The sequence below is a fragment of the Eubalaena glacialis genome, chromosome 18 (genome assembly GCF_028564815.1).
Source record: "Eubalaena glacialis isolate mEubGla1 chromosome 18, mEubGla1.1.hap2.+ XY, whole genome shotgun sequence".
In the NCBI taxonomy this organism is placed as follows: Eukaryota; Metazoa; Chordata; class Mammalia; order Artiodactyla; family Balaenidae; genus Eubalaena; species Eubalaena glacialis.
This window is the reverse complement of record NC_083733.1, coordinates 17,494,656-17,518,740: the sequence shown is the minus strand read 5'-3', so window position 1 is coordinate 17,518,740 and position 24,085 is coordinate 17,494,656. Positions and strand designations below refer to the sequence as shown.

Below are 24,085 nucleotides of genomic sequence, written 5' to 3'. Positions count from 1 at the left end.
GAGATTAGGTGGTCTCCTGAAATGTGTCTGCTCCTCTCTGCTTCTGGCAGTCTCTCAAAGTGTGATTTTTTTTGAGATGGCTAACTGGACTCAGGAAGCATTCTATTAATGCCATAAATAAGAAGCTATTTTTAAATGTATAATGTGACTATTTCAGAGAGTGTTTTAAGATGGCTTAGAAACAAATTAAGTGCTCAAAAATCAAAATCTTGGCCTCATTTGTCACATGTTCTATTCAACTGAGTCAACCAACTACCATAGTCTAACTAAGTAAAAAATGTCATCACATTCACTTCATCCTCAGCTATCACCATTGGCCTCCTGCATATCACATACTCAGTATAAAAAGGATAATCACTACCCCTTGATATTCCTTCCCAATACTATAACATACTAGGGAAGAAGAGAACAAGTCAAATGTGGTTCATTGTGTCTTCTAAGAAGAATAAGTGCTGCTGAAGCATTTATGGAACTCTTCCTTTCTCTTAAAAGGATGCTTCTACCACTATTTTCACATACAAAAAAATGACTTTAATCTACTGAGGTTTGGGTAAACTGAACCCTATTGACTTTAAATGAGAATTAAAGTTGTTAGGAAGCAGTGAACTGCATTGCGAAGTATTGATACATCTCACTGTTAAGGTTTACAAAACATATGGTAACTGACATTATGCTTGGTGGACATATTTTTTTCCTGAATATATATTCATTCTTTTTTTCGACAAATATATTTGAGTATATTTTGTGTGAGGTGCTTAACCATGGAGATAGAATGAAGAACAGAACATCCTAGGTTCTCATGGAGGTTACATTCTTGTGGTTGGAGAGGGACAAAAAACAAGCAGATAATCACAGTAATTTCAGGTGGTGATAAGTGCTGTTTTAGAAATAAACAAGATTATGTGGTCAGATTGGAGAGGGGTGCTACTTTAAATAGGATGGTCAGAGAGGGCTTCTCTGAGGAGATGACATTTGAATGAGACCTGAAAATGGGTAAGGAACTAGCCATTTGAAGAGGTAAAGGAAGAGTTTTCCAGTGAGAGAGAACAGAAAGTTGTAAAGGCTCTGAGGTAAAAATGAATTTAGTGTGTTAAAAGAATGAATTTACTGTGTTAGTGTAAGAAGGTCAGTGTGACTGGAATGTAACAAGCTGGAGGAGAAGGGGAATGAGATAAAGTTGACAGGGCAGGGACCTTGTAAGCCATTGTAAAACATTGGTATTTTACCTTAAAAGCAGTTTTAAGATTAATGTCCTGATGCCCGTGAACCTGAGCTTTTAAATACTACGTTTTTTTCCCCTAGTCAGAATTTTTAAACTTTACAACTAAAAGGAAATGTACTTAATTATAATATTTTATTTCAAAATTTTAATTTAAACATTACTTCTTTTCTGACTCTTGTAATTTTCTTTCAATTAGAATCATCTTATTGTGAAGGTTCCCCCATATCATGACCAACATATAACTTTGCCAGTATCAGTCGGAATATACGTAGTGACCAATGCTGGAAGATCTCATGATGTTCAGCCATTCACTTACACTCCAGACCCAGGTATGTCAAAATAAAAAGTTCTGAATCAAAAGGAATAATTAACTTCTATTTCTTTGGAAGAATATGAAAAAGACCAGCCAACTTAAAAGAGAAAGTTGTGTGCTAAGATGAATTGATATCAGTATTTTTTGAAGATGGCATTATTTCCTAAGAAGATGGGCACCAAACACTGCTTTTACTCTTATATTAAGGGAACTGTTTCTGCCTTATGCTCTAATAATAAAAGAAAAGCTAGAAATGCTCTGAAGTCAGGCTCTCCAGAGTTGTCATACAAGTTACTCCTTGGTAAGAATTACCATTCATTGAGTACCTCTTATGTGCAGAAAGGCGAAAGTGACGACTTTGAGAAACTGCTGATAGTTTTTAGTCTGGCTGGCTTATAGGATGCATTTTGGGAGAGGTGAGAGATAGCTTGGAATGATAAGTGATAATATCACAAATAGAATCATATGCCTGTAACATTTTCTAATTTGTGTTATCAAAAATATCAAAGACTTCTGGTGAATAAATATTTTATATATAATTTTAAGCATTTAGGTAAAACAGGTGCTTAAGAAACCAGAGCAGTTGCTTATAAATTTAGATCTCTGGGTAAGAAGTGTCCTAAGAGTTTTTTGCCTACATTAGTTTAGTTGCCTGAAGAAGAGAAGGCTTTTCCTGGAGAAGCAGAGAGAACATTTTGGAAATGGAAACTCTTCACATGTTTTGTTGACCTAGGCTTGGTTTCTGCCATGCTTACCATGGTTTACTCCATTCTATCTCAGGCATGCTTTAGAGGTAGAAGTTCTTCCATATCTTTACATTTACCAATATGTTATTCCCAAATAGTTCAGGATTCAGTGCGGTACAAAGTGAAAAATGGTAGCAAGGAAAGAAAGCCCTGGCAACAAAAGTGATGGAAACAGTCGCTAGGACAGAGTTATAACTAGTCTTGATAATTACTTTCTATCACTTAATGCGATCTGTTCCCTTTTTGTTCTTTTTAATCATGTCTGAGTTTCACAACATTGGTTATTTCCCACCAGTTTGCTACAAAAGTGTGCCACAGTATAGCACTAATGAAATCCTTTTAGTATTTATCTCAGAACAAAAGATCACAAGTAGAAATCTCAGACAGAAAAAGACAAAGTTTGGAAATAATATACTGGCTTCAACAAAACTAGGGAAGAGGATATTGGTTTATACTTAAAGATGAAATAGTTGATTGTTTTCTTTCTAAGAAGGCCTCAAAAATCCAAGAAAATTTGATTTAAAACTAATGGTAGTTAAAGCATTTTAGTAACTGCTAGTTACTGAATATTAACATTTAGTATTTATGTGAGGAGGAGTTTGCTCATAGGGGGAGAAAAATGGCATACAGTAATTAAAATATTTGTGTGGGAAGGGAAGAAGGAAGTGTGTGTGTGTGTGGGGGGGAATAGCCTTAAAGTTTTCGCCATCCTGAAAATACTGAGGTTTTGTTGTTTTTGGTTGGTTTTATGATCAATAATAAAGAACTTCAGGACTTTGAAGTGCTTAGCATCAGCACTATGAATCTTCATTTCTTAGTAATGAATGCTGATTATTAAAAATTTCCCTTTAATAAATTGCCAAATAAAACAGCTTTTAAGTGTTCTGTTTTAAAGCCTACACTAATTGGCTGTATTTGGCCACATTTAGGCAATCCCTAACATACGTTTATTCTTTTAAGTATTTCCCCCTTGTACTGTATATATCATAGATAGCAGTCGCCCTCAGAAACTCTTAATTGAATAAATATATAATATGCAAATTTTATAGTGAGATCCAATGCTTCAGTTTCTGCCTTTATGATATAGCTAATTAAAGAATCTTCCCACAATTTCACTTTTTTATATTTTATAAAATGTGAGCTTCTTTTTAGGTGTTCATGTGAGAGAATATGATTTCAGGAAAACTTGGTTATAGAAAATTTGCACCGTCTCATTATGATAAACTAATTGCTTTTATGATTCATCCAGGGACTGTGGTTAAACATTTGAATAGTCAGTGGTGTATAGTAATTGTAACAGCTAGAACAAGGCCCAGCATAATTTTTGTGAGTCAAGAGTAGAAATGGCAACTGCTACACCATTTTGTCTAAATATTTAAAAGTTATAGATAAAAATAACAAATAATTAAATAAAGTATATTCTATCCTCCTAATTTAACCAAAATACCTTCATAATAACCTGGAAGGCCAGATTCGAATTGAGGATTTTCAAACTGCTTGGAGGTCCAAACTGGGATATGACAACATGAAGAAAGAGGAGTCCCCAGGCTGGCATCCTTCTTTTCCCTCTCCTGGCTCCATCCTCTACCTGGAGGGCCTTGATGCACTGGCCAGTGTCGTAAGCTCTGTTCACCCTATAGGCCTAAGATTTCACACATGGTCTATAGAGTAGTTGTGCAGAAAATTTTGGGATCTTGTATACTTGGTACACGGTCTAAAAGTAGGATTGGGGCAGGGGCTCAAGTGTACATAAACTGGCTGGCTCTGCATGCTCTGCCAGACACAAGCCCCTCTAAAGCCTTCTGAGTCTATACTGCCAAAAATACATTGCATGTACATGCTCTTAGGCACTTACTTTGCAGAGTCGTAAACCTTTGTTTCATTGCCAGTTAGTCACTGAAGCATTGCTTAGCCATTAATTTGTTTTACTTCCATCTATTAAGACACAGAAATCTCCTTAGTTTTTGCAGTGACTCTGCAGTAGTAATTGCTATAAGAAATGGAGGGTAAAATATTTATTCATAATTTTTTGTTGCTCTAAAGACAAATGACTAAAACTTGTTTTAAAAGTAGAAATTTAAAAATTTTTCAAAGATTAGTTTCCATTTTTAAATCTGTAATTGTTAGAATTAATGTTATGCTTTAAAATTGTCTATGGATTTCTTTTCTCATCAATTCTATTCAATTGATAATTTCATTCAATTGATAGTTCATTCAAATTATCATTTGTTGGACCTCATGTGCAGCACAGCATGCTTAGATAAATTTTTTAACTTCATTCTTAGGAGGTGTGTACATTTTGTCTCTTTATTCACAGTCAACTATCTCTTTATATTCTCTATAACCATCATTTTGCATTGTCATGTGAAGAATAAATTGAAAATAAGTTGACTCAATTCCCATTTTGAATAAATTAGGGAATAAATAAAATAAATAAATAAAATTAATACAATGAAAAATAGAAATTAACATCTATTTAAATAAAATTATTAAACAGTCATTTTAAGTAAAAACCTGTTTATTTGGAATTTATTTAACTTTACCATTTAGAACTGATCTCTACTCTCACGCTCATTAAATTTAAAGTTTTCATAGTAGATGTACTTGATATGTATAGATATAGTAGTGTAGTAATTCTCCATTAATAATAGCAAAGATTATATTTTCCAAGGCTTGCTAAAAAGAATAATCATGTTATAGATTTTGTATATTCATCACAGTTTTTAAAAAAATTTAGCTCAATTGACTCTGAATCAGTATTATTTTAAATAAATCATTTATGTAGGTAAATGGTGAATTTTTTTTTCATGCTAGTGTTACAGTATATTTGGTAAGTTTAAAAAATCTCATATCAGTCTTCTCATCTCATATCAATATGTGTACTGTTACAAAAAAGATTTTTTGAAGTTGCGGTTGTTTTTATTTTGTTTTAATAAGTAAGCATATGCTTCTGCCCACTGGGAGACTGCTGCATTTTAGAGCGTAGACTGGTGATTATAAAAACTCATCTGAACCTAGAATTTCTGCTAAACAAATAATTTAATAGTGCTTTGTGAGAAGATAGTCCAGTTAAAGAATTTTAAGATACACGTTTTGTTAGGATAAGTTTAAATAAATACATTAATCCTTTTTGTTTGTCTTAATAGCAGCAGCTGCTGCTTTGAATGTAAACGTGAAGAAGGAAATATCTAGTCCGGCAAGACCTTGCTCTTTCGAAGAGGCCATGAAAGGTACCAAGTTAATTCTGCTCAAAAATTGTAAATTAGTGATGCTATATATTTTCTCTAGCAAACCTTACTATTTTATTTTCTCTTGTGCACTTGGAACACTTAGCAGGTTATCTTCCATATTGTAAAATAAATACTTGTTTGACTTTACTGAATGCAGAGATTTGCTTCCCAACTTGATATTTCCCTTCATTTACCATATAAACAACTTCTTTTTTTAACATATGTTGGAGTAGAGGAGTTTTTGTTTTGTTTTGTTTTTTATTCCCTAATATTAAAAATCTTAAAAGTATATATAGAGTACAATAATGTATATAAAATAGCTTTATAAAGCTTCTTGCTGCCAATAAGAGTAGTACTTGACATTGAGACTAAAGAGACCAAAATAGGAACTATTGGCATTTGAAAAAGTTGCTTTAGGTTCTTTAGGTACCATTCTTTCTTCTGACACCATTATTTCCAAACAGAAAATGAAGATATCTTCAGGATATTATAATGTGTTTCTCAATTATGATGCTTTTGTGCCATTACATATGAAGATGTCAATTGCATAATGGCCATTGATTTATTCCTGTAATTCTAGCTTTTACTTATATTTTTCTGCCATGAAATTCATATGAGTTAAATTTTAAAATTTTGTATACTTATATTTTTAAGGGGTATAATATGCTTAATACATTTTATCAAATACAGTGGATTTTTTTTCCTATTGTCATAGTAAAATTCAGCATTCATATATATATTCAGTTCAGTATAGCTTGCCATTATAATTTCTATCAACAGTTCCAAAATAGATTAATTAGGAATTATGCACAAGTAAGTGCATAATTATCTGATTTAACTACAGGAAAATTTACAAGTCTCTGCTAGGGATAACCATGGCTAATGTTTCTCAAACATATATTAAATACTAGGCAGCATTCCACACTCTTTACCAGCATTATCTCATTTAATCTGCCAAAGTCTATGAGGTAGGAAATTTATGATTGTCATTTCACAGATGAGGAAATCAAGATTCCATAGAGGAATTTAAAAAGACAGGTCGAGCTTTAGTGTATAAGGTAACATCTAAGCAATAATAATTCAAACGATGTTTATTAGATGAATAATACCATAATTAGTCAATCATTAGAGAAAGTCAGGGACATTTGTGGTCTGTCCTTTGCCAACTTTGATGTGTTCCTGCTTTTCTCCAAAAATTCCTTCGTGCTTCTTTCATAGAGTATCAGGCTGGTGGGACCCTAATGTAATCCAGTGTGAAATTTCTCATAGTGAAGGTTAAAAGGTTTTAAATGCTACATTTAATTTTTGGTAATAAAATGATTTAGTCATTTGATCAAAATCTTACAAGCCTAAAAAATGGGTAAGAAACACACATACATATATTATTATTTTTCACAATTCAGACCTTCTTATTTTGACAATTTTATCAACTGAAATCATGTAAAATAATTTTATGAAGATATAGAATTAAATTGAATACTAAACTATCTTATCAGTTAAAATTTTTCATTTGACATTTTTAAATACAGTATTATTAATTGGAGATTCCTGATCAGTTAAACCAACAATAGCTTTCAAGTAGGAATTTCCCTTGACAAATAGCTTATTTTTGTGATCCCTTGAAATCAGAGCTTTGGTATAATGCCCAGGTGCCCTCTGAGAGATTTAATTAGGTATGCTTTAATGATGAAGACTGAGCAACATAAATGACTTTCAAATTTGTGTTATGGCATAATCCTCCACATAACATTCTTTAAAATAGCCATCAATTACAGTAAGATTTAGAACTTGATACACAAATATGACATTAAGGCCAGACATTGAAAGCTTTCGCTCTGCAACAAGTTTCTCATTCCTTGGGGAGGGTTTGCAGGGGGAGGTGGAGAGTAAGGGGGATAACTGCACAACTGCTCAGTGAGATATTAAGGCTAGTGGTAAAGCATCATGATTCATTTTTCAGTTTTACCCAACTGTGTATATATTAACACAAAAGTAATACAAATTAAATAAGATAAAGTGTACAGTGTAAACTATTGTTAACAGCTTGCAGAAAGTTTTCTATATCTATATATGTACAGGAAGATGTAAGTGAAAATTCTAGACAGATCATTCAAAACCTCTGTGATGCAGGTTTAGGACCCAGGGATAGAGTATTGATGTGCAGTCTCTCAGTTTTAGCTTTGTAAAGAGTGGTTAATTGGATGAATGTGAAAAAATAGTTGCCAGCATATGTTTTTCTCTAACTGGTTGCAGTTATGTGAAAAGTTTTAGGAGCTTGTAGGAATCATAGAGATAATATAGTTCAATCTCATTTTACAGGTAAATAAACCAAAATTTAGAGAAGTTAAGTGATTTGCTCAAGGTCACACAGCTAATAAACTGACAGAGGTTGCAACTTAGATTTCCCCCAAAACTCTATTCTTTTTACTCTATTATTTCCATCCCTTATAAATCTTAATTCATATTTTAACCAAATGTATTTGTATATGACCTAAGTGCTGCTTGATGACAACAAACTTAGCAAAGATTGTTCTAAGTTTCCAAAATTGTTATTATTTGGCATGGATGGAAGGAGAACACTCTTTAAAAAATTACTTGGCATAAACTGTCAATAACAGTATTCTTCATAAATTCAAATTGATATTGGGATGGTTAAATATGTCTGTCTAATTTACTTTCTGGGGAATTCCCTGGTGGTCCAGTGGTTAGGACTCCACGCTTTCACTGCTGTGGGGCCGGGTTTGATTCGCTGGTCAGGGAACTAAGATCTCGCAGGCCATGCGGCATGGCCAAAATAAAAAATAATAATTTACTTTCTGGATTTTTTGAATTGGCTTAAAACTTCTCCCCCAACTTCTAGGTAGTACAGACTTTACTGTTTGTATGTTTTTCCTCCTTCACTAAAATGTAACCTCCAGGTAGTAGGGCTTTATCCATCTTATTCATCACTGGATCCGCATAACCTAGAACAGTGCCTGGAACTTTGTAAGGGCTCATTAAATACATAGTGAAAATGTAGGAAGAAAAGATACTAAAAGCCATTTAGTATTATTTGCAAGTCCATTAAGATACAGTTGTGGGTTCTGAGACAAGATAGTGTAGACTTAGCCCAGGCGGTGGTGTAAAGGTGACGGGACATCTGGATTCCTCAGTTTCCTTCTTTCTCCATTCCTGGATCGGAGGAAACACCTGAACATATGGAATCCCAATGCTGGGCAGCCAGGGCCAAATCCATATCCCCTAACATCGGGTACCCTGGAGGTTGCAATCCTGCCCATCCACCACCTGCCAACCCTACCTCTCCTCCAGGCCCCTTTCCCACTCCCCCAGGATCACCCCAGGGGAATCCAGCTTTTCCCCCTGGTGGACCCTGTCATCCTGTGCCACAACCACGTATCCAGGATGCCAACCCTCAGGTCCTTACCCCCCTGCATACCCACCACCTGCCCTTGGCATGCATCCTGTGAATCCTTTGGCTCCTGGCATGGTAGGACCAGGAGTGGTGATCGACAAGAAGATGCAGAAGGAAATGAAGAAAGCTCACAAAAAGAAGCACAAACACCACAAACATGGCAAGCATTTCTCCTCCTCCTCCTCCTCTTCCAGCAGTGATTCTGACTGAATACAGGGCCTGGACCCTTCCCTCAAGTCCCTCCAGTTGTGCTCTCCCGTCAAGCTTCAGATGCCATCTTGTACTGGGGGAAATTAGCCCTTGAGTCTCTCCCCTCCCCACCCCTGCAATCTGAGCCTCACTCTGCTTTTCAACCCTAACTGGCTAGGGAAAATGGGAAAAGAATTGCCATGGGCTAGCAAAGGCCGTATTCTCACTGCTTGGATAGAACTTTTAGCTGATGAGTTTTACAAGAGTTTTACTTTTTGAAGATGGTGAAATTTGAGCAAAATGCTGAAGACAAGTCTAAGATCTGTAAAATGTGATTTTTTACTTCTTTTTGTAATACTTTTGATTAGGGAGATGCTGTGGAAATTTAATTATGGAAAACAAAAACCAAAAAAACAACCTGTACCTTTCTTGTAATTGTGGCATGCTTGGGTGATTTAGTGGCAAATAAACATTTCCCAGCAGGCCTTTTATTGATTGCACTTACTGCAAGGCTGCTGGGAAGTGGAGCCCATTTGGCTGATGAGCTCTGACTGCCATTTTGGAAACTAATCTCTACTCCTTAGCTCAGTATGTTCTCTCAGGTCCTCCTCTCATCTCCAACTCTCAGTCCGAATAAAGCTGTTTCTCCTGAGTGGGTGGTGGGGGAGATAGTATAGACTCACTTTTCCCTGTTCCTCCTTTCTAAATCTACTTAAAACCTTGGAAATACTCAGCAGTATAAAAGGACTTTGAAATATAGAAAGAAGGAATAGGACTGGCTGAAGACCTTAGAATTTACAGAACAACAGCAAGTGAGTTACCTGGTTTTCTTTTTATCTCCCATTTATCTGAATTGGGCAGCAGTTGCAACTCAGAACTGGCAACAGGCATAGACAAAATAATAAATCTATGAATAAGCGTGAAAAGCCTGTTCTCTTTGGCCAAAAGATCAGGAAAGGGAAAGCCCAGTAGAGACTTAGTGGGATGACTCGTACCAAGTGACAGCAGCTGACCCATTAGCAGTGTTTGGGGGCCAACCCATCCCCTACCCAAACCTGCAATAGCAACAGCAGAATTTGGAAGGGTTAGCCTACCCCATTCCCCACATCCGCCAACTAGTAATGGACCTGATCTGCCAACAGTGGAACCAGGAGGCCCAAAACACAGGACTCATATGTGCCAGCAGCAGCAGGTCAGTATGTCTGCAAGAGTGGCAAGGGCAGAACCCAGGGGGCCAACCCATCCTCCACCCCACAGCAGGCAGCAGCACACAGGCCCCCTCCACCTGCACTGGTGGTACCAGTAGGCCCTGTGTGTCTCTGTCCTTCCCCCAACAGTGGAGAGAGACCTAGACCTGGCAGCACCTGGCCCTCCACCAGGGCCATAGTAAGATCCAGACCAAGTGTCTCCCAACCATCCATCCAATGGCAGAAGGCAATCCAGGGGCAGAAGGTAAACTAGACCAGGGTCTCCCAAACCTCTACCCAGTGGCAGAGAGCTATGCAGCCCAGACCCCATAGTTCTTGACCTTTACGCAGTGGCAAAAGACAGCCCATGTAGTTGCTTCCCTTCCCCAGCAGCACCAACAGTGATATAATGGGAACCCCATTAGTACCAGGAGACCAGAGAACATACCAGGAGAAAGGTTTTCCCTACTGCAGGTCCAGCACCCCTCACCCCCACCTAATGACACCAGGCAGCCCAGGGAAGCACCTTCCACTCCTGCAGGCAGCACCAGCAGGATTCCAGCTGGAGCTCATGCAAAGCTAACACAACAAGCAGACTAGAATAGGGCTCAGAAAACTAAATTATCATTGGCCATACAAAGACTTTGTGCATATGGCCATAGAAAGACTTGTATCTTTGAGTGAGCATTAGACAAAAAGTCCTTTCCTTGTTTGTCTATGCTAGTAGACATACCTATTTGTGAATAGTCTCCTTAGGAGAAGTAAAAGACTCCTGCTCAACTTATTCCACCTATTCTCACTTTCCAGAAGAAGAAAAATCACACTAATAAGAATTATTCTCTGGGAATTCCCTGGCTGTCCAGTGGTTAGGCCTTGGGCTTTCATTGCCGTGGGCCGGGGTTTGATCTCTGGTCAGGGAACTAAGATCCCACAAGCCGTGCAGTGAGGTCGAGGGGGGGGGGGAGGGGGAGGGGAGGGGGGACAGAGAGAGAGGGAGGGAGAGGGAGAGAATTATTCCCTAAATAAATTTGGGGCAAATATGCATATAGATCTGTTAAGCAGTAACTGTGTAGGTGATGCATTTGTTTGTCAATGGGTATTTATATGCAGTTTCTAATTGAAATGTAATATAAACTTGTTTTTAGATACTGAAAATTTTTAGGCCAGAAATACTATTAATGAAAATATGTAACACTATAAGATTAACCAAATAGCCCACAACAAACTAAATTGACTACGATAAAGGAAAAGTAAAATTCATTCATTCATTTCTTCATTCAACAAATATTTATTGATTACCTACTATGCATCAGTCAACAACAACAAAATCTCTGCCTTCATGGAACTCACATTCTAATAGAATTCAAAAGCAAGAATAACAGTTGATATTACAGGATCAACGTAAGACAACACTAATGGTCTTTCAAATTGTCTTGTGGGGTGGGCCTGAATTACTTTTAAATGCCTGCCCTGTGCATGATCTGAAGCTTTGTCTCAGACAGAATTGGATTGTGAGTTGAATCATATTGGTATTGATAGTATCTAGGTGAAAATAGGTCCAGAGAACTCATGAGTAAGTAATTCATTTCTTAGAGTAATAAAGCATAGAATATGGAAAGTTAAATGGGCACTTTTCCCTCCCCCAGTATAATCAATTTCCATAGGAATTGTTTCTAGCCAGCTGGCTGTGAGACAAGTTGAATAAAGACTAGAAGGTTTCAGATATTTTGAAATCAAAATATTTACAAAGATAACTATCCTGCTCATATACCATATTCCATTTTAAAACCCTCTTTGTAGCCAGGATTTCTTCTCAGTATCAAATTAAGAAATCTATGTATAAAAATATCAAATCACTATGTTGTATACCTAAGGCTAATATAATATTGTATGTTAATTATAATTCAATAAAAAAAGAAGTTTAACAGCTGAGCCTTCTGGGGAATCTATATTTCTTTACACAGGGTCTCAAAGTAGTGGTAAACTTTTAGATCAGAATTTGGCTATGTGTTCAATTTAGAAGACTGCCATTAGTGATTATCAGTATGCTCCACTAAGTGCCAATGGCAGGCTTCAATAGACAAAAAAGAAGAAAGAGAATCAAGGGGGAAAATAGTTATAATGAAGTGGTAGAACTTACCTATCTGCTATGTATTGCCTTTCCTTGGTTGTTAATCTATAACTACTTCTGAAAATGGAAGTAGATGGAAGTAGAAAAATACTTGCTGGTTTTGCTTTGGAAATTTAATTGGTAAACCTAAAATAAGACTTAAAATTTTTTCTTTTCAGAAGTTTAAGTACTATCTAAAAGAGAAATGTGTTCATGTGTCAACTTGGCAAATTCAAGTTTTCTAAGACATTAATTTAGAAAAGTGAAATCTGTTGGGTTAATTGGTGGCATCTTTTAATGAGAAGCTTGAGTTTTGTTGAGGAAAGAAATGTTCAGACAATCCTATGGCCTTTAAAAAGTTTGGCTTTATACTGCCAGGCAGCCAGATAGTAAGAGGAGAACATAACAGTTGTAATTGAGTAGCTTGAACCTCCTGGAGATTTCCAAGCTGTATCCTATAATATATGATGATCATGTTAAGCAGTGTATTAATTCAGGGCACCTTGGAAGGGTGCTGGGGAGTATCACTTGATAACTGAAATGCTCAATTGTTGATATTTAACTCATAGTCTCAGGCTCTTAGCAGGAGTCCTCAGGGCACTGCTACTTAAAAAGAGGGAAGGCAGAGAATTCCCTGGTGGTCCAGTGGTTAGGACTCCGCGTTCTCACTGCCAAGGGGCCTGGGTTCAATCCCTGGTCAGGGAACTAAGATCCCACATGCCGCGCAGCATGACCAAGAAAAAAAAAAAAAGAGGGCACATTTTGATACACCAGTTTTGTATCTCATGCTACCATCATAGCATCAAAAAATAGACGTTTAAATCATGACTAATGTCAACACACAGTAGAATGAAATAGTTGATGATTTCAGTGATTTTAAACGTTTCTTTCTTTTTTTGATGTGTGTGCAGCAATGAAAACTGCTGGATGTAACTTAGATAAGGTAAATATTCTTCCTAATGCTCTGATCACTCCACTCATATCAAGCAGTGTGATTAAGAGTGAAGATGTTACTCCAATGGAAGTAACAGCAGAGAAAAGATCTTCCCCTATTTTTAAGGTGAGCTGCATTGACTAGTGCCCCACGTGTTAACCTCAAATATAAAAATTGCTATATTTTGAGTAGTTTGATTTCTTTTCCCCATATTTATGCTTTTTACTTCTCCTATTTCTTTTATATCTGTTTCTCTTCGGATTCACTTAATGAATTTTGCTTTGCAGAGTAATGATTTTATATTCAAATAAAATAGCCTGCAAAGCAACTTCCAATATACATTTTTTTAACATCTTTATTGGAGTATACTTGCTTTACAATGGTGTGTTAGTTTCTGCTGTATCACAAAGTGAATCAGCTATACGCCAATATACATTTTTGACAAGGGAGGAATTAATACATTAGCTAGACCTTTGTGATGTGTGGTATTAATGAAAGTACTGGTTTTAGCATTTTCAAAACTACAGACATTTTATTTCCTTTTCTCCACCAGTCTTTTCCTATAACTCCTTTTCCATTTTTCCTTTGTTCCCCCCTCCCAATAATGTTACCAGTGATCCACAAATGGAGATATTTTTAAATTGGCTATTAATTCATGAACCATAGAATTATTGTGTTCTTACTCTCCGGCAGCTGATTATTCTTCTACTTCTACTTGTTTGACTATCTTTGCTTATAATACTTATTTAAAAATCCCGATGACAGTAAGACATAATGTTATCACTGAGAATCACAGTCTTACACCTGTTTTCCAAATAATAATATAGAGGGGAAAATTGGCCCTGCATATGTTTTTATAATAATAATAATTTTTGAAGTATCATATGAGCTCATTTAATATTTATATGTACATGTTATTTGGCGATTTTTATTTTTTAGACTACAAAGACAGTTGGATCCACTCAACAAACATTAGAAAATATCTCTAACATAGCAGGAAATGGGTCTTTTTCATCATCATCATCATCTTCCCACTTACCTTCTGAAAACGAAAAGCAACAACAGATTCAGCCCAAGGCATACAACCCAGAGACCCTGACAACTATCCAAACACAGGACATTTCACAGCCTGGTACCTTTCCAGCAGTTTCTGCTTCTAGTCAGCTGCCCAACAGTGATGCACTACTGCAGCAGGCTACACAGTTTCAGACAAGAGAAACTCAGTCTAGAGAGGTATTACAGTCAGATGGTACAGTGGTTAATTTGTCACACCTGACTGAGGCATCACAGCAACAGCAGCAGTCACCACTACAAGAACAAGCACAGACTTTACAGCAGCAGATTTCATCAAATATGTTCCCATCACCAAATAGTGTGAGTCAGCAGCTACAGAATACAATTCAACAGCTGCAGGCAGGAAGTTTTACAGGCAGTACTACTAGTGGCAGCAATGGAAATGTTGACTTGGTCCAACAAGTTTTAGAGGCACAACAACAGTTATCTTCAGTTTTATTTTCTGCTCCAGATGGTAATGAGAATGTTCAAGAACAGCTTAGTGCAGACATTTTTCAACAAGTCAGTCAAATTCAAAATAGCGTAAGCCCTGGAATGTTTTCCTCAACAGAGCCAGCAGTCCATACCAGACCAGATAATTTAATAGCTGGAAGAGCTGAAAGTGTTCACCCACAGAATGAAAACACATTATCTAATCAACAACAGCAACAACAGCAACAGCAAGTGATGGAATCATCAGCTGCAATGGTGATAGAGATGCAACAGAGTATCTGCCAGGCAGCTGCCCAGATTCAGTCAGAGCTATTTCCTTCAACTGCTTCAGCAAATGGAAACCTTCAGCAGTCTCCAGTTTACCAGCAGACTTCTCATATGATGAGTGCGTTATCAGCCAATGAGGACATGCAAATGCAATGTGAATTGTTTTCTTCTCCTCCTGCAGTTTCTGGAAATGAAACTGCTACAACCACCACACAGCAGGTTGCAACTCCTGGCACTACCATGTTTCAGACATCAAGTTCAGCAGATGGAGAAGAAACTGGAGCACAAGCAAAACAGATTCAGAACAGTGTCTTTCAGACCATGGTCCAAATGCAACATAGTGGGGACAGTCAACCTCAAGTTAGCCTTTTTTCATCTACAAAAAGTATGATAAGCGTTCAAAATAATGGTACCCAGCAGCAAGGTAATGGTTTATTCCAGCAAGGTAATGAGATGATGTCACTCCAATCAGGGAATTTTTTGCAGCAGTCTTCTCATTCACAGGCTCAACTCTTTCATCCTCAGAATCCTATTGCTGATGCTCAGAACCTTTCCCAGGAAACTCAAGGTTCTATTTTTCATAGTCCAAGTCCTATTGTCCACAGTCAGACTTCTACAACCTCCTCTGAACAAATGCAGCCTCCAATGTTTCACTCTCAAAATACCATGGCTGTGCTACAGGGCTCTTCTGTTCCTCAAGACCAGCAGTCAGCCAACATATTTCTTTCCCAGAGTACAATGAATAATCTTCAAACTAACACAGTAGCCCAAGAAGAACAGATTTCATTTTTTGCAGCTCAGAATTCAATTTCTCCACTTCAGTCAACATCAAACACTGAGCAGCAAGCTGCATTCCAACAGCAGGCTCCAATATCACACATCCAGACCCCTATGCTTTCCCAAGAACAGGCACAACCCTCCCAGCAAGGTCTATTTCAGCCTCAGGTTTCCCTGGGCTCCCTTCCTCCTAATCCAATGCCTCAAAACCAACAAGGAACAATCTTCCAGTCACAGCACTCAATGGTTGCCATCCAGAGTAACTCTGCATCCCAGGAGCAGCAGCAGCAGCAGCAGCAGCAACAGCAGCAACAGCAGCAGCAACAGCAGAGCATTTTATTCAGCAATCAGAATACCATGGCTCCAATGGCATCTCAGAAGCAGCCACCACCAAACATGATATTCAACCCAAGTCAAAATCCAATGGCTAATCAAGAGCAGCAGAACCAGTCAATTTTTCATCAACAAAATAATATGGCCCCAATGAATCAAGAACAGCAGCCCATGCAATTTCAGAACCAGCCCACAGTTTCCTCACTTCAGAACCCAGGTCCTGCCCAGTCCGAATCATCACAGACCTCCTTGTTCCATAGCTCTCCTCAGATTCAGTTGGTCCAAGGGTCACCCAGTTCTCAAGAACAGCAAGTAACACTCTTCCTTTCTCCAGCATCCATGTCTGCATTGCAGAACAGTATAAACCAACAAGACATGCAACAGTCTCCCCTTTATTCCCCTCAGAACAACATGCCTGGAATCCAAGGAGCCACATCTTCACCTCAACCACAGGCTACTTTATTTCACAACACTACAGGAGGCACAATGAACCAACTACAAAATTCTCCTGGCTCTTCTCAGCAGACTTCAGGAATGTTCTTATTTGGCATTCAAAATAGTAAGAAACTCTAATTTCTCATTTCTTAAATGTTATTGGTCGAAATGGTCACATTATTATTACTAGAAGAAAGCACAACATAGTGGTTTTAAGAGCACAGATTGTAGTTAGACAGAATTGAGTTCAAATCCCAGCTATACCACTTACAGACTGAGACCTTAGACAGGATATTTGACCTGCATGAGCCTCAATTTCCACATCTAAAGTGGTGGTAATATTACATACTTGAAAAGGATATTGGAAGGATTAAATGTGGTAACATATATAAATGTATGTGTTTGCCATTTTAAGATATAAACTTGAAAGGAAAATGAAGTAAGAATGACAGAAAAATTTTCAGCCAATTAAAGTAAGTAGTTTCCAGTGAGGTAGAAAACCATGTTTCTCTAAATGTTTATATAGCAAGGAAATTATATAGGACTTATGGTGATAACTAAGCATTGTTGTATTTTTATACTGCTTAGAGGAAACCTAGGATGAATTCTACTACTGTTCAATGAGAACCTTTTTGGAGGCTGTCAGGTGCCTCGCTTTTAACTCTATAATGAGCAAACACAGTAATGAATTTACCCCAGCCACTAATAAATACCTTCTTATGAATCTTAACAGAAAATAACTAATTAGGTAGCTTCTCTATTTTAAATATCTCTGCAGACTGTAGTCAGCTTTTAACTTCTGGACCAGCTACATTGCCAGATCAGTTGATGGCCATAAGTCAGCCAGGCCAACCACAAAACGAGGGCCAGCCACCTGTGACAACACTTCTTTCTCAGCAAATGCCAGAGAATTCTCCACTGGCATCCTCTATAAACACCAATCAGAACATTGAAAAGATTGATTTGCTTGTTTCATTGCAAAACCAAGGGAACAACTTAACTGGCTCCTTTTAACTGGATATGTGAGTATTGCATTTTGGCTTCTTATTGAAAAGCATCAATAAATTTTATTATTCTTAGCAGATTTGAGTTAAGTAATAATACTGTTAGGACTCTGATCTTTTAAAATATGGCTTTCTCACAAGATGGTACTTTTTTACCCTAAATAAATTACTCTGAATGATAGCTTAGGTCATATTGTTAATACTGGGCATTCCTTCTGGCTCTAAGCTTCTTTTCCTTGGAATGACAGAACATCTGATGAATGTACTATATATCAGATATAATTATGTCTCATATCTCTATTCCTCAGGAAATAATATTGAATCTGAAAAGTCTGACAGTATAAATATGATAAAGTATCATTTGTAGTACTTTAATATACTTTGGGATCATTCAGGGCTACGGGAACTTTGTAAAGGCTTTCCATCCCTATTGAGTTATATTAAACTTCTTCTTTTTTTTAGAAATTCCATGAAGAAAATCCTGATTTCAAGATACCCTGAGATCTTGTGATTCCATGAGGATTATTGAACTGTTACTTTAAAAAGAAAACAAAATATGAAAAACTGTGATTGAATAAATGGATGGATTTTACTCTGACTGCAAAAGAGCACACCTATGCTGCCTATTGCAGTGATTAACCACCATTGTTAACATCTTTTTATTTTATATTCCTAATAACAGTGATGACTGAGAATCTATTTGAGTTTCCAGCTGACAGAATTAATTGTTGCTATTTTCCTAGGCATTATTTCTTTAAAAATACAGTTTAAATTGATAAGCTGGATCACTCAGTTATTATTGCTATTAGAAAATAATTCATGTTTCATGTTTACTTTTGTTCTTCATTCAGATTATCTTTCCTGCATTTAGTCAAGTAGTGGCTTTTGAAAAAGAAAAGTTCAAATCATAACTTAGGCTGTGATTTTTCAATATAAAAAGCACAGCTATTGGCCAAAGTGAAGCAATCTTTATTCAGTTTTTATAGAGAAACTGAAGGGGTAACATTCTGACAGGTAAGCTGTATTAAGAGCTCTACACAGATAAGAGGACTCTTTATCACAGACAACACACTTACAAACTGGGAACAGCTGGAATGCTATTGATTTTATTTTTCAGAGAGTTGTTAATTCTCTGTGTTTCTGTTAAGGGTTTTAGCCATAACTGTGCATAGAAAAATATAAACATCTTGCTCTATTTAAAAATGAAGGGGATAATATATGGTAAATTATGTTCTGATATCCTCCTACAATAGTTAAAACTGACAGAGTAATTCAAGTCTGTTTTCTTCTTATCCCAGTCTTGAACTGGTATTCCCTTTTTATGTTCAGCGATACTATTCTTCTCCTCTTCTTCACTTTATTTTAGACAATTAGTAATATACTACTAGCTTTGTGATCCTGTAGTAACTTAAATGAAAAGACCACTTTGATCTGGGGTAACCCAGCAACTCCTGCAGCACAGGCCGGGGGGTATCCTTTCAGGAATGAAGGGAGCTGACTCCTGAGAAACAAGAAACAATGCATTTTTTTTCCATGAACGGTGCTGTTCTGAAGTCTTCAAATTTTTCCCTCTAATAGGAAACAGTGTAAATGTTAATCTGAAAAAAAAAGACAAACTAAAATTTCTTGAAACATCACTTCTCCCTGAGCTGCAGTGAGTGTAATTCACTTGTCACCTCAGTGCTTTACAGTTTGAAGTGGTCACTTATCTGATGGTTCCCACAAGCCTTAGGCTTTACAGGGTCATATCATTGACTTAATATAAAGAATTAATTTGTGTTACATCTATAGAGAGCAAAATAACACACTCCAGAACTTGCAGTTGTAGCATTAGTTATACAGATTTGGGTGTTCTCACCACCCATGGGATGCCTGCTTCTCTCTACAACCTGTTGTCTGGACACATGCTTATGTCTTACTCTCCTTCTGGCATGTAGAAAGCTGTTAATACAGTTTAAGGCCAAATTGTGTGTGGCTTCTATATGTAGATAAGATGTTTTGGCATTCTTGTCCGTTTCATTTATTTTTTAAGTGTACAAAAAATAGCCTGTTAATTGTTTGTTGAAGGCTACAATTCTGTTTTTTATTTTCATTTTTTCTATCCAATACATTTAGCTGAACTTTGTGGAATTGTGGTGTTGGTTTTGTTTATACAGTCAGATTTTTCCCCCTTTTTGTGATGGTCTTCCTTGGTTCTTTGTGCTCTTCTTTAATTTGTTTGTTCTCTTTGTTCTCATTTATTCTTCCCTCCACCCCCAACCCTTTCTTTCTCTCTCTGATTGAGAGGCATTGAATTATGTTTTCAGTAGTACAGGCTTCTTGCCGATATGAAGGGAACTTTTCAGAAAGAGACCTACTCTGGGTCATTTAATTTTGAATACAGTTTTCAATCGTTCAAGTTTTGGATGGTTTATATCTAATGTGTGTTTCATTTTTTTGGAAAGCTATATTTTGTATTTAGGAAATGGTATACTATTTTGCTATTTGTACTGAGTGAGTACATTGGCATAAATATAGAAAATTTATATATATACATATATATAAACTATTCTTTTTTTGCCACACATTTTTGTGGTAAATTTGTGAGTTTGTCTGATGTTCTACCACAACGTGGCGTCTGATAAAAGTGAGGGGGGGTTTGTTATGTCTCTATTGAGTATTTAAGTATCTTTTGAAACAAATGACCTTTTCATCTGTGGCCATTCCATCAGGCGGTTCCTTGATGTGATTAGTGGGCTAAAAGGCAGCTCACTGTGTGTTCGCTGGATCTTTCACTCAGCAAAACGTTAGAGTAAGGAAACCCATCCAGGCAGTTGTGTCAAGTGGAGTTTCACAAGAATGAGCCATTCAGTCTTTGCTCACTATATATTTAATATTTTATTATTGTTGTTATTGTTATTAATTGGCTTTCTGTAGTCTATGCCTTTTATTTATAAAGACACTAAAAAAAACCCATGTTTGTAATTTTAATAACATTTTCCCCATCTTGTAATATCCAGAGCTACTTTATAAATTCTCTAAACCAAAAGCATTTTCCTCAATATATCTCTCTCTCCCCACCCCATCAGGAAAATTTACCCAGTATAGTTCAGGGTATGAGAAGGACCACACAATCCAGTGCTTCAGTTTTAAAATGTAAAACTCTTAACTGCAGAGGGTTGACTCATGTCAGTAAGCTTATCCACTGGTATAAAAATAAGAAGTAGAAATAAAATGCTGTAAGTTTATTTCTGAGTTTTCTGAATTTTTTCCCAGGAGATTATACAGGAGACTCAGGAAGTCTATTTGTTCATCAGGTTCCAGTTAGAATGTTAACACTGCTGTATGGATAAAGTGGTGGCAAGAAGTCTGGCTTGGGTGCTGACTTCTGTTATTTAGCAAGAAGTTTATCATTGTAAAATGCTGATTGCCAATGCCAAGTCACCAGGGACCAATTTTCTGTTTTATAGTATCTAAGTTTAGAACAGAACATACACCTGAACTGTAGTGGTTTGATTGGATGGAGGCAGAAAACCCAATTTTTATTTTCATAAGTTTTGTGGTTATTTGTACAAGGGCTGTGCTAAGATACCATATTCTTATTCAATAATGATGGATTTTTTTTTTTTTACATTGTTAAGTGTTCCTTACCCCTAAAAGGTCAATGTTAAGTATAGCATTCAGAACATACTATTTGGTTACAAAAAGTGTTCGTCTTATTGAAGAGTTAGCTTAGTAGTCAGTGGTTGATACTTGTGCTAATAACGCAGTTTCAAGATTACTGTTACAAGTTATATCTACATATAGGAGAGACTCCATGAGCCAACAGAGGCCTTGGAAACAACAATTTATTAAATTTACTTATGGCAGAAGGACCTAAATAAACTATAAACCACATTTTATTCCTTTTTATTGTTACATTCAATTGTTCTTGCTTTTAGCAACTCACATTAATGCTTGGAGCTTACCTGTGTGTCTGCATGAGTGTGCGTGTGTGTGTGTGTGTGTGTTTTATTCCTTATTGTCATTCCATTATATATCCACACCAACATGGGAGAAAATAATTAGAAGTCATATTTTGCTTCTGAGCTTTATCATGTTACCTTACTCTAATTACAAATAGAGTATCATGTTGTTATGTAACCAATGCAAATCTGTTTTCGCCAGTCTCCCTAGAACAGGTTTTTAAAGGGCTTTGTTTATTAAAGAAGCAGTATTAATGAGGGACCTTCCTTCCTTTCTTTTTTTTGTAATACTGTATATGCTGTAGTTGGGAATTTCATTATAGTGCATTTCTTGCCCATCAGAACCTCAGTTAATCTGCCGAGGAAAAATTGTGTCAAAGGGAATGAGAAAAGAAGTTATATTTGAGTCCCTCCAGAACTAAGATAATAATTCCTTTTGACCATTTAAGCCATTATAGATGCTTATTTTGGAAAAGTGAAATCTGTTTAGATGCATCAACAATTATAGACCAGAAATTAAATGCTTTAATAATCAAAATCTCAAATTCAGCATGGTTTATAAATATTCACTAGGAGTAATTTGAGAATGTTTCATCTTTCTGGTGAGAATTTCTGTTCTAGTATCTGTTTTCCAGTTGATTTTTTTTCTAATTAATTGAAAATTATATGAGACCTTTTAGCTTTACTCTGCTTCATGACCACAGGCTTCATCCCTAACCAAGACAGCCACATTATATCTGCATGCCTTTGGTTATATGGAGAGCCTTAATGAGAGAGAGAGAGAGACTGTATATCGTTCATCAGCTTTAGAATCTCACAACATGTATTAAAAAAAGGTTTTCTTCTCTGCTTATTTGTGTCACTAGAGCTATATCATGAAGATAATGTTCATACTGTAGTAAATATCAGAATAATACCTAGAATATCATTTGCGAATTGTCCCAGTACTCTAATTACTTCTTTAATCCCCATTTGTTTTCGTGTCATTCTAGCCTCATTTATTAATAAAATTCTATTTTTACTCCACTTTCTCTTTCAGGAAATTTTTTTAAATTAATATTTTATATCTAGATTAAATGCTTATGGAAAAGTGCCTTTTTACCATGTTAGTGCCCCTTTCTTGTAATTTCATTTTTCATTGTTGCCAAAAACACATAGCAAATGACTTTAATAGTCTCAACTTTCATTTTTTCTATTTAGTCATTCTTTTCTCCATTTCTTGATCACCATAGAAACAACTTCATAACTTTCTAATGCCCTTTGGCATAAGAGGAACAGAAAAGATACATAGCTAGAATTGTTTCTTTGAAGGAGGCTAAGTAAAAGATCACAAAATTATACTATTTAGCCTTTATAGAAATTAGCTAAATTTGTCTTCATCTTGACCAACTAATAATAGGTCTTATCTGAATGCTATCGAAAATTTTACTATATGTGAGACTATGTACACAAATGTGGATAGTTAAATTTCAGAGAGGAAGTGTTTGAAGCACCTTCCCTGATCTTTATTATAAGATGGGTGAAAATAAATCACGAACACATAGTTTAGGTAAAGCTTAGTAAGGTCAATTTTTCTAACCATACGGAGTCAAGTAATTCATTATAGTGTACTTCTTGTCCATCAGAACTTTAGAAATCTGCCTATGAAAAATAGTGTCAAAGGAAATGAAATTGTATCTGAGTCCCTCCAGAACTAAAATAATTCCTTGCAGCCAAATACAGTTGGATTGAGTATCCCTCTGTTTTTTGTTAATTTTGCCTGTGTTCCAGCTCCTTACCATAGTGGTGGTGCCTGAAGAAAGAGCCATCAGCAACAAACAGGTCAGGAGAGTACTAGCTTAGGGATGGAGCTGCTTTCCCCATGTGAGTATTTCCGTGACTGTTAGTGGCACTAAAGACTGCAAACCTTTATGCAATATTCTCAATACCCTAATGATATTATGCACTTTAATCATTCCAAAGAAGTCAGGAATGCTGTATAGTGATGATTCCTTCTTGATGAGTATATCTTAACTGTTTAGAATATTTATGTCCCTTTTTATTTTGGATAGCCAACTTGGTATGTTATGGGAATATTCTCTAAAATGTATAGTAGGACTTAAGACTTTGAAATGTGACTGACTATAAGGGGAAATTATTACACTTCAGAAAATCATTTTAGAAACATTAAAATGTTCAGCTTTCTAATTATATGTTTGAGAGTTAATTAAAACCAGCCCTCTTCCTATATTTTTTGTTTCATATTAATAGCATTATAGTATATAGTTTGCTACGTATATAGTATGTATAAACCAATGGTTCTCAAAGTGTGGTCCTCAGCCCACCAGCCAACATCCGTATCACCTGGGAACTAGTTAAAAATGCAAAATCTTGGGCCTTATCCCAGACATAGTGAATCAGAAACTCTGGAGTGGGACTCAGCAATCTGTTTTTTAACAAGCCCTTCAGGTGATTCTGATACATGCTAAAGTTTGAG

General features: G+C 36.3%; 1 protein-coding gene and 1 pseudogene across 5 annotated transcripts in view; both read left to right on the top strand.

The window, feature by feature from the left end:
- NFAT5 (nuclear factor of activated T cells 5) overlaps positions 1 to 22,641 on the top strand; it is a 192,555-nt gene extending 169,914 nt beyond the window's left edge. For all 5 annotated transcript variants that reach the window (XM_061174553.1, XM_061174554.1, XM_061174552.1 and 2 more), the window contains 6 exons: positions 1,419 to 1,551; positions 5,428 to 5,511; positions 13,321 to 13,469; positions 14,283 to 16,785; positions 17,440 to 17,683; positions 18,128 to 22,641. In XM_061174553.1, the coding sequence (XP_061030536.1) occupies positions 1,419 to 1,551; positions 5,428 to 5,511; positions 13,321 to 13,469; positions 14,283 to 16,785; positions 17,440 to 17,675 (3,105 nt within the window). In that variant the 3' untranslated portion in view covers positions 17,676 to 17,683; positions 18,128 to 22,641. The remainder of the gene's footprint in view (positions 1 to 1,418; positions 1,552 to 5,427; positions 5,512 to 13,320; positions 13,470 to 14,282; positions 16,786 to 17,439; positions 17,684 to 18,127) is intronic.
- On the top strand, positions 6,317 to 9,133 carry LOC133078847 (proline-rich protein 13-like; annotated as a pseudogene).
- Positions 22,642 to 24,085: the final 1,444 nt, after the last annotated feature.